Source organism: Camelina sativa, chromosome 13, assembly GCF_000633955.1.
Source record: "Camelina sativa cultivar DH55 chromosome 13, Cs, whole genome shotgun sequence".
NCBI lineage: Eukaryota > Viridiplantae > Streptophyta > Magnoliopsida > Brassicales > Brassicaceae > Camelina > Camelina sativa.
The window spans coordinates 11,791,992-11,811,688 of record NC_025697.1 but is presented as its reverse complement, the minus strand read 5'-3'; the positions used below and the strand labels follow the sequence as shown (position 1 = coordinate 11,811,688).

At 36.0% G+C, this 19,697-nt stretch overlaps 1 protein-coding gene and 1 long non-coding RNA gene across 2 annotated transcripts in view; both read right to left on the bottom strand.

The window, feature by feature from the left end:
* On the bottom strand, positions 122 to 2,056 carry LOC104736491 (zinc finger with UFM1-specific peptidase domain protein-like). Its single transcript, XM_010456491.2, has 6 exons — positions 1,924 to 2,056; positions 1,685 to 1,817; positions 871 to 1,601; positions 650 to 770; positions 441 to 536; positions 122 to 326 (listed from the first exon to the last, which is right to left on the bottom strand). The coding sequence occupies exons 1-6, from the start codon at positions 1,977 to 1,979 to the stop codon at positions 243 to 245; spliced, it is 1,221 nt and encodes a 406-aa protein (XP_010454793.1). The 5' UTR covers positions 1,980 to 2,056; the 3' UTR covers positions 122 to 242.
* Positions 3,745 to 19,697, bottom strand: part of LOC109128477 — an 18,712-nt gene continuing 2,759 nt past the window's right edge. The window contains exons 2-3 of the long non-coding RNA XR_002034899.1: positions 4,111 to 4,533; positions 3,745 to 4,011 (exon numbers count right to left, since the gene is read on the bottom strand). This is a non-coding gene — a long non-coding RNA (uncharacterized LOC109128477). The remainder of the gene's footprint in view (positions 4,012 to 4,110; positions 4,534 to 19,697) is intronic.

Below are 19,697 nucleotides of genomic sequence, written 5' to 3'. Positions count from 1 at the left end.
CTGCCCGTGTTTTAAGTGGTATATAGTATGGTGTTCAAGTAACCTTTGTATGTTGAGGAAACTTTAGACGTCTAGTCATAATAACATAGTCTTATCTATGAATGATCAACAGATTCAATACTAGTGCAAAATATATATAAAATACCAATCTTATATGAGCTTTTTCTTAGCACATCACAAAATGTTGGATATGATACAGAAGTATACAATGGCAACCATTCTTCAATTTTTTAAGGCAGGCACTAGAATTCAACGAAGTGGCTATCAATGGTCTTGAGCTTATCCAACTCCGCTCCTTCAGCAATACCAGTATCAACGTACAACATCTGTATGCATATTATATATCATCATAATATTTACCCAATCACACTAATACAAAAATCACTCAACTTTATGCCAAATAACAAAAAAAAGATGGATCTTAGAGTTGCGAGCTGAACCTGATACTCAGGACAAGTCAATGTGTGAGCTCCTCTTTTAAGATGTCTCTCCCATCCTCTCTTCTCTATAAGCGCTTTCTCTATAGCTTTAGTAAACTGCATTCACATTCAAGTATCACAATCATTAATCACATTCAGCTTTAGTAAATGTTGGCATATGCTTGAATGCCAACATAGTTTCTTAATTATGGAAAAAACAGTATACTCACATCAGCCGGATCCAAAATCAGGAGATTGTATTGGGGAGTAGATGTAGATGTAGTTCCTTGCAAACGTCTCTGAATCCCAACAATTGTTCTCGAGTGTCCTTCATGTTGGAAATACAAGGGCCTGCAGTACACACAATAACATCAACATCAACATCAACTCACCAGCCGGCCTTATATGTAATGTGTTTTGAGGTTATAAGAACTGAAACAGAACCACCTACCCTTTGTTTGTCATATGAACACCCGAGGAAACATTTAACCTGTTATCTGAGAAGTAATTCCAAACCCAATTCATCAAAACGGCTCCTTTGCTGATCCTAGAAGAACTAGAACCATGAGAACCAACTGTTTTCCCCGTCCCACTACCGCCCTTTTTAACCACATATCTGTCCATGGGACCATATGACTTTACCTTGGGAGCAACAGCAGAACCAGGAACTGAAAGATACATTGATTTAGACTTCTCAGGAGCAAAATCAACAACTCTGGCTCTTAACCCGAAAGAGCGTAACAACGCAGCACACTCAGTGGTTCCAATCCATCTCTTCGAACCGTAGATTCTAGTATTAAAATGAAGAGCTCCAGAGACATCAAAACCCTTGTCCCAAGCTAACTCGAGCCAACGCTGGAGCGAAGGAACATCAGGAACAAAGTTAGAGCCACCAAAGAGAACTCTTTTAGCTTCTTCTCTATGAGAAATCAAATGAGAACATTGCATTTGAATGTTCTTCCATCCACATCCCCAACCTTTATCTTCCTTTGATGATTGAAAATGATCAACAAAGCCTGATAGCAAACTAGTACTACACTCTAAAGGCTTCGATTTCGATTTTAGTTCGGATTCCAGACAGTTCCTCAGCAAACAAATCAAACCACCATGACCTATACTGTAGAATTGACTCTTGGTCTGTGAATGAACCAAGGAGGCAACATTGTTGCAATTGTCCAAGTTCTGCAGAAATGAAACAACTTTCTCAATTGGGTACTCGACTTAACGAGGAAAGAAGATTTTGAAGGGTTGTTAGAAAGCATTACAGATGATGACGACGCAGAAGAAGACGAAGGATGATCAGAAGAAGAAGAAGAAGAAGAAGAAGAATAGGCGAGTTGCAAAGCCAAGTGGTGATCGTTTTCGATTTCGTCGTCTTCGAAGTGGGAATTCACATGACTGAGTCAAACCCTCCGCCGTAAACCAGACAGACACATCAAGACCTCGATAGATGATACAACTAAAGGAAGCATATAGAAAGAGATTAAGAAATTGTTTGTGTTACCTTTGGATTAAGGTGAGGGGAAGCGTAAAATTGCAGACAGGACACAAAGCTGACATTTTTTTTTTATGTTCACGGACAAAAAAGGGAGACACTTCTTTTTTNTTTTTTTTTTTTTTTTTTTTGGCCTCCTCTGTGTTGTTTCCTCGCCGGGGGAAGTAACACAAAGTTGAGATCCTCCGTCGTAGATCAAAACGGCAGCGTTTTATTTGGAGTGCGTGCGGGTGCATTGACTATTACTAATTAAATTCTCTTTACAAATTAAATTCTTTAGTTATTTATTTTTATTGATATTAAAAAAAAGGAGAAAAATAGTAAATCTTACAAAAAAAAATTCTTTTTTTAATCACCAAATCTTACCAAAATATATAAAAACGTTATTCTTAATTTTTAGTTTATGTTAAAAATAAATTGAAAAGAGAGAGAAAGTAGAAATAATAAATCTTACAAAAATATAGAAACTATTATTCGATTTTTTTTTTTTAACACACCGTTGTCTTAATTTTTATTTCTTTTATGTTAAATATAAATTGAAGCTACAAAAAATAGAAAATAAATAAATCTTATAGTCCTACAAAAGTTAAAATAATATCACCCTAAACCATGAACTGCCAAACCTCTTGTGCGTGTATAATACAAAGGAGAGAAAGAACAAAGAAGAAGGGGGCTTTTGTTAGTTATCAGCTCAATGCAAGTTGCGTATGCGATATCGATACTAATACACAAATACATCGCAACTATTTGTGAAGGAAAGAGCTAAACGTCGTCGTCATCAGAGATTTGGAGGTGAAGACAAAATCAGTGCGTTGCCCGACGATTTGCTCGTGCATATAATGTTGTTTCTCCCCACGAAAGATGTAGTGGCCACGATGATTTTGTCAAAGCGATGGCAGTATGTTTGGACGATGGTTCCAGTACCTCAATAGACAAAATCGGTGTGTAGCGTTATTTCAACCTCACTCTTTTTCTGATTGTTAATTATGATTATACTAACTAGCGCTTTTCTCTGTTTTCTTGCCTTCATTGTAGGCTGCATGGTGTAACGCTATTGACTTCTCCAAGCTAATGGAGTGTAATATAACCCTTTTAGGTGAGTTTGACTGGTGGGAATCACTAATGGGATTGCTACAAAATTCTCCTAATCTTAAAGATCTTTACATCGACCAGGTTTGTAGTTTCTTTCATATCAGTTATGATGGACTATATAATTAAAAGTAAGAGTTAATTATTTTGTATCCTTTTTGTTGTGGCTTCACAGACATTAATTGATTCAACTTGAAGAGGATTTCTTACTGGCATGGAACGAACCGAGTTCCGTTCCCGGATGTTTCTCAGCCTATCTCGAGATATTTGAGTGGAAAGGATATAAAGGACGAAGTAAGGATAAAGAAGCCATAAAATATATCTTTGCCAACTCCAAGTGTTTAAAGAGGGCTGAATTTTCTATGAAATCAACCTGCAAGGTTAAAGATAGAGAGAAGATGATGAAAGAGTTAGAATCTATGTCTAGGGTTTCCACATCATCCCAACTACTCTTCTCCACTCAATTGGAATTTTCGAGCTTTATGAATGAAATGTATTGAAATGGCCCATGCATGGATATAATGTGCCACTCAATTATAACTATTTTAGTTATTCGAATTATTTGAAACCAATATCATGAAATACTTGTTTCAGATGATAAATTTGCTAAATTTTGAACATAAATTGTTGTTCAAATATATAGTAGATAGTAGAGATTTTAACTATAGTTACTCTCCTTTGAACATAGAATGCATCATGTTAGAATTATGTAAAAGATATATATTAAGAAATGATCTCATCTGCAAGATTCATAAGCGAATATTTCTAAATTTACACCATAGACATGGCTGGTCATACTAGGAACGAGATGCTAATAAGGTAAAAAATATGGGATCTACGATGCGATCATCTTTGCTAAGCCGGAGATCATATTTGCTATCGCTCTCCCATTGAGGAGTGATGCGGACATCAGAACTAAACCAAACCGAGAGCATGGCGAACCAACTGGTCCACACACCAAACCGGTCCACGAAGAGTATCTTGGAGAATCTTTTCCCAAATGGAGTTCTGATCAAGCACAAAGAGATGGGTTAATTATTCATCATCAAATTAACCCTAAGAAGTCCAATGGTTCAAGAGGGATCAAGCATCATCATGTCAAATCACCTCATTGTTGGGATATGACTGTTGCACTCTTGATCCCTTGTCTAGGGTTTTTCCCACTAGGTTTACCTAGAAAAGTTTTTAATGATGCAACACCAAGTCATCAAGGAATCATTTACCATTCATCTGATTCAAAGATGGCACAAGAAGTCATAGCTGAAGTACTTGTTGGACTACTCGCTGGACCTGCTGAACTACTCGCTGACAGACATGTTGACCTACTCGCTGATGTACTTGAACTACTCGCAGATGAATCAGACATCATTGCAAGCTATGAAGAGTTTCGGCCTTTTGACACTTGGACCAGCTTTAGAGGAAGCCCACACCCCTATTTAATTCACCACAAGTCCCCAGCTCATGGAGAACAACCCATGAGAAGACCCAAGTCCAAACCACCCTTTGAATCATGTTTGATATACTTGGAGCCTGAAAAGGAAACTTCCATTTGCCTTTACTTGGACGTGCCTCAAATCTACATATGGGACCCATGAGAGCCTTTACATCCACTAGAGAATATTTGGAGGATATTCACACACAATAATAGCCATTGGATCAGGCGAATTCAATTATATTATTACTTGCCTTTTTCGGACCCGATTGTCATCAATGCACAACGACTACTTCCTATTTTATTTTTGTGCATATTCGAGTTTCCACAAGTGCCTAAGAAGCTTCCAAGACGTCACCACTTCCTCCCCAAGTTAACGAGATACAAGGCACATCTTCTTGCCTTATTTGGACTGATTCTACACTTAATGGTCCAACGATCATATTTTCATTAATTGTTGCGATTTATTTCTTGTTTTAGAACACTAGAACGTGTAGCTAAGCCTATATATGCTCATTATTTCGTTCATTGTATATTATCCTTGATCATTTTAAAGTAATAGAAATGTTTTCTTCTTTACAAAGTTTGAGTCTTTGTACTGCTTTGTTCTTTAGTTCTTTGTGAGTGATTCACTAAGTGCTTCAGAATCCTGCGGATTAAGTTTGTTGAGTGATTCAACATCCTTCATTCGTTCATTGATCGAGCGATTCGATTATCCCACTGATTGAGTGAGTCAATCACCCATCTATCCATCGCACCACCCCTTGATTCATGAGAGAGTGCTTCAGAGCCAGCTCGTGAATTCCACCTTCCGCAAGATAAGCTTCGAATCTCTTGATCCTTTTGTGATCTTGTGACAACCCGTCCCGTGGACCCCACTAGCATCACTGCTAGCTTGCCCCCATAGGCCCAAAGCTGGCCCTGCAAGGCATCGATCCTAACCCCTCACCGTGGCAAATGGAACTACTCATCCAAATCCACAGTAGGTTATTGGTGCGACAGGCGTTCCTCGAACCCTGGTCCCCACCCTTTAACAACCTTCCCACAAGACAAGTTGCCACCAATCCACACGATTTTTTTTATTTTTTAACACACTGTTATTCTTAATTTTTATTTATTTTATGTTAAATATAAATTGAAGCCACAAAAAGTAGAAAATAAATAAATCTTATAGTCCTACAAAAGTTAAAATAATATCACCCTAAACCCTGAACGGCCGAACCTCTTGTGCGTGCATAATACAAAGGAGAGAAAGAACAAAGAAGAAGCACTGGTGTAGGTGTAGTTTTCAGGTATAAAAATGTTTGGAAGGGGGGTTTTGTTAGTTATCAGCTCAATGCAAGTTGCGTATGCGATATCGATACTAATACACAAATACATCACAACTATTTGTGAAGGAAAGAGCCAAACGTCGTCGTCATCAGAGACTTGGAGGTGAAGACAAAATCAGTGTGTTGCCCGACGATTTGCTCGTGCATATAATGTTGTTTCTCCCCACGAAAGATGTAGTGGCCACTATGATTTTGTCAAAACGATGGCAGTCTGTTTGGACGATGGTGCCAAAATTTGGGTTACTTAATATCAAAGATGATACTCACAATGCATTTACTGGCGGTTTATTTGGTCGTTTACTTGGCCGTTTATTTGACAAAAGTGATCACCAACAATGGTGTTTATGGCAGTTTGTTGACAAGTCGTTACAACTCCACAAGGCACCTGTGTTAGAAATATTAGCGATAGAACTGATCCGTCCTTTTAGATGTCATGTTGATGTGGGAAAGTGGATTGCAAATGCTGTTGATCGTAGGGTGCACGAGCTGGCATTGGTGACCGCATGGACATCGGTGGAACCTGCCCATTTGCCTAAGACCCTTTACACATGTGATAGGATTGTTAATCTATATCTTGTCGGCAATATTCTTGTGGATGTTCCTTCTCGGGTTTTCCTCCCATCCGTCGTAAGCATTGTTCTTTACCATGTGCTGTATAAAGATGAAGATTCCCTTTTTCGGCTTCTGTCGAATTGTCCTACTCTCAAAAAATTTCTCGTGAAACGGCATCACCATGACAACGTGAGAAATTATAATATAAAAGTCCCATCTTTGGAAAGCTTGTATTATGAAAATGTTCTTCTGGAGTGCACAATGAAGGATCTTTGGTTGTAGATTCTCCGACTTTAAAGAAATTCATCTACAGTGATGTTTCCGGAGATTATTGCTCCATTGAGAACAAACCTTGTTTTGATAAAGCAAGTATCGACTTTATTAGTCACCCTGATGACAAGTTTATGAGATCTATTTCCCCGGTCACAAATCTTCAATTATTTTTGGATGTTGCATCGGTGTGTAGTGTTATTTTGACCTCACTCTTTTCTCTTATTGTTATTTATGGTTATATCACCAGCGCTTATCTATGTTTTCTTGCTAGGCTGCATGGTGTAACTCTATTAACTTCTCCAAGCTTATGGAGTGTAATGTAACACTTTCAGCTGAGTTAGACTGGTTGGAATCACTGATGGGATTGCTACAAAATTCTCCTAATCTTAAAGATCTTTACATCGACCAGGTTTGTAGTTTCTTTCATATCAGTTATGATGGACTATATAATAAAAATCAAGTGTTAATTATTTTATATCCTTTTTGTTGTGGCTTCACAGACATTGATTCAAACTGAAGAGGATTTCTCACTGTCATGGAACGAACCGAGTTCCGTTCCCGGATGTTTCTCAGCCCATCTCGAGATCTTTGGGTGGAAAGGATATATAGGACGAAGTAAGGAGAAAGAAGCCATAAAATATATCTTTGCCAACTCTAAGTGTTTAAAGAGGGCTGAATTTTCTATGAAATCAACCTGCAAGGTTAAAGATAGAGAGAAGATGACGAAAGAGTTAGAATCTATGTCTAGGGTTTCCACATCATCCCAACTACTCTTCTCCACTCAATTGGAATTTCCGAGCTTTATGAATGAAATATATTGAAATGCCCCATGCATGGATCATATGTGCCACTTAATTATAACTATTTTAGTTATTCGAATTATTTGAAACCAATATCATGAAATACTTAGTGATTCGAATTATTTGAAACCAATATCATGAAATACTTGTTTCAGATTATAAATTTGCTAAATTTTGAACATAAATTGTTGTTCAAATATATAATAGATATTAGAGATTTTAACTATAGTTACTCTACTTTGAACATAGAATGCATCATGTTAGAATTATGTAAAATATATATATTAAGAAATGATCTCGTCGGCAAGTTTCATAATCGAATGTTTCTAAATTTACACCACAGGAACCCGCTCTCCCGGCAGGCCGACAAAACCAGCCAAACCAATACGAACGCCCACGCTACTTATTGGCTCTAAGGCATTAATCATTGTTCCTTCGCTATCACTCTCCCATTTAGGAGCCTTCACATATTTGTGGCTAAGTCTTGTTAAGATCTACATCGTGGTTGTATGAGCATAAAGTAAATAACACACAAGCTTTGTTAACGGGGTTCGGTTTTTCCTACATCCCCGGGACCTAGTCCAGAACAAATCCACTAGAACAAGATAGCAATTACAACTGCATATGATACAAGCACTATTATGCCTACCATTCTTTTCTAGATGAATACCATCAAAAGATCTCTCTATCTTGTTGATGGGGCGATACCACATATCTTGTGTGCATCTCTCGAAACTACCTTGAAGCGCGCAAGTCTTCATGAAACGCCTTCTCGGTATTTATATCAATTACCCAACCTCTAGGGTTAGCAACTTTCCTATTATACAACAAATAGGAATTGGGAGATTAACAATTGCACAACCCCTAAGATTGACAATTTTCCTATTATACAACAAATAGGAATTTCCTGTTATACAACAAATAGGAAAGTTTCTCTCCATGATCCATCTTGAATCGTGTTCATCCAGCTCAGCCGCCGCCACTTAGATTGTCCAAGTCGGCCTTAAGATTATGTACTCAAACTCTTTAAATCAGCTTCTTGTACTACTTCCTGTATTAACGTCGACTAGTACAAGAACTGGTTCAGACGTTTGATACATCTAACTGCTCCTCTGATATATCTAACTGCAAAGTTCTTGATTCAACACCTTATCTTCTTCTCTGCTTTGTGTCAATAACTGTGTCAGCACGATCACCAAGCGCTACTTAAGGTCTGGTGTACCAGTACTTGAATCAACTTAATACTTCATCCTCTGTATCAACTCTAATAGCATTTGTATTAAGTAATACTTCATCCTTTGTGTCAGTTCTGTCCATTGTCTTTGTCTTAACTATTGTACCATCACTGAGACATCTATGATGTATCTGTGTATCCATGTCTCATCCATTACAGTCACTTATTAGAGATTTCACCATATGTTCTAAACCTTATAAAACTTCAGTCAACACAACATCTTCAATCTCTCCCTTGGTGATTGAGTTTTATAATCTATGCTCCTTTTAAAACCAGCTTCAGTCGCTCCCTTAATGATGGACTTTTCAATTATGTGCATCTTATAAAACCAGTCATCACAATATCTTCAATCTCTTCCTTGATCACTGAGTTTTAAATCTCCTTCAATCTCTCACTTTAATGCTACATCATGTATTATTCTTGAAAGATCATGACATCTTCATTCTCCCTCTTTTTAACTTAGTTTGATACTCAAGCACATTATTTAATCTCTAATCACTAGTAGAGCTCCCCCATAATATTTGCTCTTACCTCACAATAAACTTGACGTTCTCTTCTCCCCCAGCTTGAGTGCAAACTCAGTTAAAACAATTCACAAGTATCTTAATTCACCCATCTAAAGTGCTTCATCTTTTCATAGCATCTTACGCAGTCTTGAATTTAACCAGTTGCTAAACATGCCTTTAATGCACCCATCTTCTAAGCATAAACTTTGAATTTCCTTTTACTTGTTTTACTGGAAGCAATTTCTGCAGCCCTGCAACTATCCTCTGTTGTGTTGCTCATCACTTCTCAGCCTTGAGTACTCTACTTATTTGCATGAACAATTCAAAAACTTATTCATGAGAAATTGGGTAACCTGAGATGATCCCTTCTCATGCGCAACCTTGAATACTCCTTGAAATTGTGACATAAACATCTCCACCTCATAATCCATTTCTGAATCCATATGAAAAAAAAATCTCGAACACAAACTCCACCAGAAATTATAGCAACCAATATAACCTTTTAGATTTTTCTGTGCACTACTTGCTGCTAGCTTTTCTTGTAGCTATCTCACACGAACTGATCCAGTGAGATTTTTATATTAACATCATGAATTACCTTGAAATTTGCAGATTCTTGAAACTTCTTTTAATTCAGTTCATGTCCTCAAGACCCATTCTTCAAATCAAGTCCTTAAAACCAGATCAGAAAACTCCCCCATTCCAAAAATGTGTGAATTCTCCCCCTGCTTTTGCCTCTAATTGTGTTTGAGAGCTAGACCGTATTTTGACATCTTGTATTCCTTCTTCATATACTTTTGGGGGCATATTCTCCCTCTTCTTATGCAAATCTCTCATGCTTAAATGACAACCAAGATCAACATCCATCATGAGTTACACGGTGGATAACACTCCCCCTACACGAATGCATCACATTTGTCCCATGCTTGGCTGCTCACGTATTAAATCAAAACACACTTGTGTATCATTAAACTGCAACTATTTCTGTTCAACTGCCTTGTCTTCAAACTGAGTTTCTATCTCAATGGCCTTGTCTTTTAACCAACTTTTGCAGCTTACTCATTTATAACCAGCATCCATCAGTATTTCCCCCTTTAACAAAAGGCTTTCTAAGACTTAAACCTCCTACAGCTTTCTTAAGACAAGTCTCGAACCAATTCTGAACTCATGACACTTCTGTAAACCTTCTTTTAGTAGTGATAAAATCTGTGATTTTTTTTTCGTGAAGATCATGATGCTTTAGATATCCGGATCTTTCAACCGTTGACATCATACAAAAAACCCATGAGACTCATTCCCTGAATTGCTTCTCTAGACTGAAAACATACTGCTATGTTTGACACATATGAATGATTTGCAACACTCACATCCCTCTTGCAGTCTTTACACGAGTAACATTCTCTTCATCCTTGTGAGAAGATCTCATCCAGTCTCATGCAGCCATATAACCTCAAACAATCCTGAAACAGAACATTACTTGTTTCTTCATACTTTCTGCAAACAACTCTTCTTTTCATCATAAGATACTCCTTTCTAACACAAAAGAGCACAAAACTCTGCAGACACATCAAACTCCCACAATGGAACCACATTATTATGTTGATGATGAACACCTAACTCTGTACGCCACATGATTCTTTAAAACCAGAATGAAGGCTCCACACAGTCTTTTATTTGACACTTGTAAGGGACAAATCTTCTTTTTGGCACTTCATAAGCTTCATTCCATTCTGTATTCATTTGATCCTCCTTTTGATATCACCACCGGAACTGGTAAAAACTGAAACTTCAGAAAAAAAAAACTGTGCTGGAAACACACTGAAGATGCTTGAATAAATCACAAACCAACCGTCAAAACTTCAATCCAACCGTTGGATCTCAAGTTCGTAATAGCATCAAGCTTCCCACAAAGTTTCAGCATGATCGGACTATTTTGGGATCTCCAAACCCTATCTTGAAGTTGCTATCTTGAAACAGATTTTTGTTATCTTTCTCTGCCTTACAGAAAAATCTTCTCTCCTTTGATGATGTTAACAACACTGAATTTTCCTACACACATTCTGAAGAAGAACTCTAGTTTTGTGACCTCTTCTTCATTACATATTACAGCCAGTGACACCGAACAAATCTTGTCATGTGCTTGCTACCTCCTAAATTTCTTCATCTATCTTGATGCAGTCTTGATGCAGAGCATAAACGGAGTAGCACAACAACCCAGAAAATTAAGAAAATTGGTGAGGATATCAAAAACAGCCATACGAAGCCATAGGAGAAAACAGATTGCGATTTCGAATTACGGTTTGAGAGTTATGGCCAAAATCCCAACACAGGTCGGGAATGAAACAATGCTACGAGCAGTCAACTTTGAGATCAAATTCCTGTCAAACCAAATGGAACCAGAAGGTGATCTTTAGTTCTTTAAAAAGATCTCGCTCTCAACTTTTCAGAACATCTTTCAGAGCTAAAATCCAAGGTCTGTAGCCAAAACAAATGAGGATGAAAGAGTCAAATCTGATACTGAAAACTGCCTTCAAAACCTGAAACTTTCTTCATTATCCTTCCTCTGAGCTTCTTTTCTTGATTAAGAGGTGTATCAAACTTCGTCCTGATCATTCTACCAGCACATCGACATCCTTAAGAACCATATTACATAGGCTCATCCTTTATTCATCAATCTTTCTCATGGCAAGAGCCATTGTTAGCTGTATCAAGAACAAAAATCCCTTCCTCTTTGCTTTGAACAAGAATATGAACAAGCTCTTGTCCTTTTCAAATCGCAAGACAAGAGATTTAGCTTCTCACCATCAAACCTCAAAGCATAACCAAAAGAGCCAGCCCATGTAATCTCCTCATTCTAATGAACGTAGCTTTAGAGATAAAAACTATAGCTAATCATTTTGTTGTCTCGTGATTCATCTTCATTGACCCAACTTCAAACACTATGCCTCTCCAAATCCCCAAATCACTGGCAAGCTCAAATTCAGCTCCAAAACTCTAACGATCATCTTTAAGCTCCCCCTTAATCAACTCATGAGCTCTCTTAGAATCTTCATATACTCCCTCTCTTTCCTCGCTCAAACCAATGTCTTTCACTTGAAGTACCACACCATTAGATCCAGACATCTTAGTTCTGAGTAGACTATCATCAAACCTCACAACTTTAACTTGATTCCAAATTGATGTTAAGATCTATTTCTTGTTTGTATGAGCATAAACTAAATAACACACAAGCTTTGTTAACCGGGTTCAGTTTTTCCTACATCCCCGAGACCTAGTCCAGAACAAATCCACTAGAACAAGATAGCAATTACAACTGCATATGATACAAGCACTATTATGCCTACCATTCTTTTCTAGATGAATACCATCAAAAGATCTCTCAATCTTGTTGATGGGGCGACACCACACATCTTGTGTGCATCTCTCGAAACTACCTTGAAGCGCGCAAGTCTTCATGAAGCGCCTTCTCGGTATTTATATCAATTGCCCAACCCCTAGGGTTAGCAACTTTCCTATTATACAACAAATAGGAATTGGGAGATTAACAATTGTGTCTCCTCCTATTTCTTCTTCGTTTCCTCTCTTTCTTCTCTTCTACTCTTCTTGTCTTCATTTTTATTTTCTTTGCTCTTCTTTTACTTCTCCGACGAAACTCATATGGGCTACTAAAAATTTTCGCCTTCTCTCTCCCAAAAACCCATCTTTGCATATCTTTGAAGTAGTATATCGCTCAAGAAACCCCATGCACCATCGAACAACAAGATTCCTTCATCTCTCGTTAAAGGCTTTTCTTGGGTGCTCTTGCTTCACTACAAGTGATTCCAAATTTCCAAAGGTGATAAGGTTTGGATACTTGGTAGTTTATTCATCTTTCCGAAGTTCTCTGATAATGTTTTCTATAAATCGAGTAAAGATACAATATGTATGAGTATTGTTTTGCTCTTTTGATGTATTATCTTATTGTTGGCGAGTCTTAAGTATGAGTTTTTGAATCTTAACACATTGAGGTTTGTACATTTTGTAGCCAATGAGGATTTGATAACGAGTAAGAGATCCTTTGGGGGTGTTAGCTAAGTATTAGCTTAAAAAGAATGACTTGAGTAGATGAGACAATGAAAATGAGTAAAAAAATAATACTGCCTTGCTCTTTCGATGTCAATGTTGATGAGGTAAACTCTTTTTGAATCCTCTTGCTCAAAGTCAACTTATGAGCCTGATCTTACGAATCTGAAGACAATGAGGTTTAAGTTATATATTATGTAACTTGTATCTTCTTGCCTTAAATAGTTCCTATGGAATACACTATCCTCTTAGAGAGTTCGGCTTGCAAACGAGATTTCACTGTTTTTTCTACTAGGCTGCATGACTCGCAACAAGAACTGTCTAGAGTTCATTGTCAAAAATTGTAGCACGAAGGTAATAAAAGAACTTCTATTTAAATCAGGGAATTACAAATATCTTGATCGTATTTTGCATTTTTTTTTTTGGCTTATATACAGTAACCGATTCAATGTTATGGGATGAACTCAATTCGGATCTGTTTTCTCCTTTATTTTTGATATTAGTTTTCCTTTTTAGTTCTGAATGATGTGATGATGATAGTATATATTATTTATGATTGATGAGTTGCGGCCAATTTTGTAGTGAGTAGTGAAGATACTTTTGGGTTATAGCCTGGACATTGTGGTCCGGTAATTCGGGTATACCCAAACTCAAACAAATTATGAAAAAAAACTAATTTTTATCTTTTTATAAATTTTAAAACACATGTATATATATAAATATTTAAAGTTTCATATAAGACAAAGGAAATAAATAGCAAAGTGGTTTAAGATGCACTCTTAAATGTTAAAGGTATAGGGTTTGAATCCTATAAATGCATTTTTACATTTAATTTGAATTAGTTCGGATCTTTCTTCGGGTTTTGGGTCAAGATAATATGTCAAGGCCTACTTAACGTAATGATTGTGTTCTAAGTTCTAACGGAGTATATATTGTAAAGGTATAGAGACACACAACACACTGATATACACTTGGAACGCGCAAGCCAACGCTTTTCTCTTCAATCTTATTAACAAAATTTATCTCTTACAATGATACAATTTTGTCTTGGCCCTTACTCAACCTATTCTACCCAATAGGATTGATCCCGACTAAGAATGAATCTGAAACTTTCTCTTTTTTATCTAACACAACACCCTGTGTAGATCTAAGAGAAAAAAAACAACCCTCTCTCTTTTTATCTATAAGAGACGAAAACCAACCTTCTCTTTTTTCTATCTAAACTCTCACCAGTGTAGATCTAAGAGGAAGAAAAACAATTTTTTGCGCACTTAATCACCTCCCTGATTAACGTCACAGAGAACTGGGAACACACCTTCTAAAAAATAGGATTGATCCCGACTAAGAATGAATCTGAAACTTTCTTTTTTTTATCTAATACAACACCCTGTGTAGATCTAAGAGAAAAAAAACAACTCTCTCTCTTTGTATCTATAAGAGACGAAAACCAACCTTCTCTTTTTTCTATCTAAACTCTCACCAGTGTAGATCTAAGAGAAAGAAAAACAATTCTTTGCGCACTTAATCACCTCCCTGATTAACGCCACAGAGAACTGGGAACACACCTTCTAAGCCTTATTTTTCTGGCTTCGAAGTTTACAACTGTATCAATATTCTAGAGTGCTCAACTTGTCTCGTGGCCTACTCCTAGAATATATATACACGACTTGAGAAACCCTAGAAGGCGAATCTCCAAGTATCAAGGGATAAGGAAACTGTTTGCTCTCAACCTTATCTTTTCCTTATTTGTTGTTAGAGAATATTCTTCATATTTCCAAAGATAAGGAAACTGCTTGCTGCTCAAGTTTATCCTCTCCTTAATTTCCTATGGAGAATATTCTTCATATCTCCAAGAATAATCTCGTCTCTATCTTCAATGCCAAGTCATCAACTTTATTCGACACATCATCACATCCACTCACATCTTGCCACGTCAGCTCACACATCCACGTCAGCACCTCGAACGTATGTNCTTATTAACAAAATTTATCTCTTACAATGATACAATTTTGTCTTGGCCCTTACTCAACCTATTCTACCCAATAGGATTGATCCCGACTAAGAATGAATCTGAAACTTTCTCTTTTTTATCTAACACAACACCCTGTGTAGATCTAAGAGAAAAAAAACAACCCTCTCTCTTTTTATCTATAAGAGACGAAAACCAACCTTCTCTTTTTTCTATCTAAACTCTCACCAGTGTAGATCTAAGAGGAAGAAAAACAATTTTTTGCGCACTTAATCACCTCCCTGATTAACGTCACAGAGAACTGGGAACACACCTTCTAAAAAATAGGATTGATCCCGACTAAGAATGAATCTGAAACTTTCTTTTTTTTATCTAATACAACACCCTGTGTAGATCTAAGAGAAAAAAAACAACTCTCTCTCTTTGTATCTATAAGAGACGAAAACCAACCTTCTCTTTTTTCTATCTAAACTCTCACCAGTGTAGATCTAAGAGAAAGAAAAACAATTCTTTGCGCACTTAATCACCTCCCTGATTAACGCCACAGAGAACTGGGAACACACCTTCTAAGCCTTATTTTTCTGGCTTCGAAGTTTACAACTGTATCAATATTCTAGAGTGCTCAACTTGTCTCGTGGCCTACTCCTAGAATATATATACACGACTTGAGAAACCCTAGAAGGCGAATCTCCAAGTATCAAGGGATAAGGAAACTGTTTGCTCTCAACCTTATCTTTTCCTTATTTGTTGTTAGAGAATATTCTTCATATTTCCAAAGATAAGGAAACTGCTTGCTGCTCAAGTTTATCCTCTCCTTAATTTCCTATGGAGAATATTCTTCATATCTCCAAGAATAATCTCGTCTCTATCTTCAATGCCAAGTCATCAACTTTATTCGACACATCATCACATCCACTCACATCTTGCCACGTCAGCTCACACATCCACGTCAGCACCTCGAACGTATGTGATCTGATGCAGCTTCCTGATTGATAAAAGGCTCTGTTAGGCACAACGACTTGTTCTTCACAGCGAGTTGTTCCAGAATCTGCATTTACATATATGACGGTTCCATCGATCATCATAAAAATGCTCCTTGTTATGGATTTGATAGATCACTTTATTTTCATTGGAGCAAGAGGATTCAAAAAGAGTTGACCTCATCAACATTGACATCGAAAGAGCAGGGCAGTATTATTTTTTCCGGGTCCAGATAAAAGTCTCTAGGAATATATGCGAACAGTAATGTGGATTTGATAGATCACTTTATTTTCATTGGAGTCATTGATCATCCTTTGTTATTGGCTTGATCCGGTCTTCCGTTCTTTCTTTCACACATTGGAAGTTTGGATTAATTTAACTCAAGTCATAGGACATATGACACCTTCGATAATGAACAAAATCAAGCCATAAGGCCTTGGCCCATTCTTTTAAACTCCCATCTTCCTAAAGGTCTGGACTCGGTGAGAGTGAAAGATCTTGGAAGTTGGAACACTAAACCACTATGCTATCAAACATCGTATTTTTTATTTCACCATTTTTTTATGTTGATCTTGCAATATTATATGATTGGAACTTATTTTATTTATGTACGTAGATATAGCGGTGGTTCTCAAAGTGACGTGACTGAGTGTTTTAAAATCTAATTGGGATATTTCTTTATGAATGAGGATAAATTTATTAATTAATTAGATATTAAGGAGATAATGATCACTGATCAGTATCCATTGAGCATAATCAGCATATTCCAACTAAAGATTTCAACAGTTGGCAACCCGCCACTCTGTGTTTTCCCGTATTAATTTTAAAAGTCGATTTCAAAATTCGACCCATAATTATTTTACTCATGGTTTTGTTTGTGATTAACTCGTTCCCTAACCTCACTTTGACAAAATAAAATAAAGACGAAAGAAAAGAGTCACCATGACTCACTAAACCGGTAAATAGTCTTGGATTTCACCAAGGGAATCCAGATTTGAGCTCCTATTGTAAAATTCTCAACATTAACAAATATAATAATAATAAATTTTTCCTCAATTCTAAAATAAATTTTAACTCAACTGCAAATTCGAACCTTCAATAAATTTAAGGCATATGATTTTTCAGTTTTTTCTTTAAAAGTTTTAAGAAATTTTGAATCTTACTTGAATCACCCTACCTTTTGAGGTTGGTTTGTTGTCCAAACATGATTCACAAAAACATGATAAAAAAAGAAACATATGCACGGCATTATTTTTGTTGATCACTATGACACCATTCATGACCAAAGTCTTCTTAGTTTTCCGTTTACCCATTTACATATACACCAAATAAAGAAATAGCTCATAAGTAATTTAAGAATGAAACATCGGAGCCGTAACTTTAACTATACAAGAATAGTTGTCAAATCGTGACTGCCCTTGACTTTCGGAGATATTGGTCCAATTCAGAGAATGAAGTGGGAATATGGTTCACGTCGACAAGGCTTTGTGCTCGAAATTAACGGCTATAATTGGCGAAATATATTAGTGGAAAGGATAAAGGTGAGAAATTGGTTTCCACATTCCTTTTACCAATTAAGAGAAATAGTGGAAAAAATGTTTTCTCCATATTCTTTGGAATAAACAACCGAATACAATAGCAAAACGGAAGAAATGTTTACATTAGTTTTGTGGAAATGGAATTGAGACGAATGGAACGTATAAATAAAGTTACAAAGTACATATATTTTATTAGTTATATTATTTTACTCCATTGTTCATTAATGTATATTATATACTTTCTGATAAAATATTAAATTTATTGATTTGCAGATATTAAATTATTTCTAGAATGAAAAAAAAAAATAACGGAAGTGGAAGTTTGTAACAATATTTAGAAATCAAAGAAGATCCATGACCACGAGACTTAAACCAACTTTAGAGGCCCTGTTGGTTTCACTGTTGTGCGACTTTTTACGGTGACTGCTTATAAAACGGTTGAGTTTTGATTTTTTTTTTTTTTTCAATTTAGGTGTGTCATATAGAGAAGAAAAAATAAGAAAAGTATAGATCTAAAATTTTGTCAATGGCAATTTGATTTGGTTTTGCCGATCTATAAAATGAAAAAAATGAGCGACTGTCACTGTTTCAAGTAAAAGCTTTGGGTTGTGTCGCTGTTTTAATTGGCGATTCAAAAATTTTTAAAATTCAGATCGCTATGACAGAAAGTAGAGGAGATGAAGAAGAGATAAAAAAATATCTGAAAGGAAGTTTACTCATTGTCGCAGCGACTAACTTTCCAAACAGGGCCAGAGAAGAAGAACAAGTTTGGACGAATCATGGTAACAGAAGGAAGAACTCACCTTGTTTCAGTCTACCTTTTCAATGGTACGTATCAGATGACTAGTAAGGAATCAGGATCAGCTAAAGCTCCATATAAGTCGCCACTAACCTCCATTCAAACCATGTACAAGGTATAGGCATGCAACTATGCAAGAAAAATAAGGTCTTGTGATTCATCAGATTTTATGCATAATATATAAGTCAATTAAGTGTCCCCAAAGAACGAGTTCTAGCACCCGTTGAGATACGATTCCGAATCGCTAACCATGTGTATAGAACCATCAAATACCATTTGAAAACCAAAATAATCTTGCTCAACTTTTTCTTTTCTCTCTTCATACTAATTTACAAATCTTACTTTTTGTAAAGTAGTGTTTGTTTGGTGGTTGGAAATTGCTATGTTTACTTGTATCTATATTCAATTTTTAATGCAACGAGTATTTTGCCTTTGAAACAAGTGGTTCAAATTTTCAATAATATATTTTTAGTGTCCAGTCAACGTTTTCGCCAAGAAAACGTATTCAAAATTGATCATGCACATCTGACAATTTGTTCGAAAAATATGATTATTGCAATCTTTGCTTAACGATTAGTCATGAGTGTTTTGAACTAAGATTATAGAGGATAAAATAATATCTTGACATTTCGATGGTAATTAAAATTTCAGTTAAAGTCATTTTCAAGTGTAAATGTGTAAGGATGGTTATGTTAGTCATAACTCATAACACAAATGATTGATCAATTAACATTGATATATAGCAGTTAGATTATTAAAAAAAAAAGTAAAATTGTCCAACATAAATTTTAAAATCCAGCTTATTCATTTGCCTAAAAATCTACTGTCATTTATTTAAATATTCATTGTAAAATTGCAAATACTCTATATTTTTATAAAAAAACAAATGTCTTAGTTTATGTTAGATTATATTTCATTTTATAAATAATTTTCCATATGTATTATTAAAGTAACTAGAATTCTATACTCAACCAATAAATTTTACTGTATTTGATTTGTATCCCTTCTTTTTTTGTCTTCTCTAAATACATATTCTGTCTCTAACCAATAAATAAACCAATTGCATGGTACCACTAAAATATCAGAAGTTAGTAATTAGATGATCCAATTTGGATCCAACGTCATTATCAGATATATAATTATAAAACTAAAAATAATGATCTAGAGGAAAGAAAAAAATCTCACAAGAAAAAAAAAAAAAAAAAAAAAAAAAAAAA

Bases quoted from the DNA above. Each gene is read 5' to 3' on its own strand.
- LOC104736491 (XM_010456491.2), bottom strand. From the start codon at position 1,979: ATGTCAGCTTTGTGTCCTGTCTGCAATTTTACGCTTCCCCTCACCTTA. The intron at 771-870 runs GTAGGTGGTTCT...TGTGTACTGCAG, and splicing joins GTTCATATGACAAACAAAGG to GCCCTTGTATTTCCAACATG. The intron at 537-649 runs GTGAGTATACTG...ATGTGAATGCAG, and splicing joins TGATTTTGGATCCGGCTGAT to TTTACTAAAGCTATAGAGAA.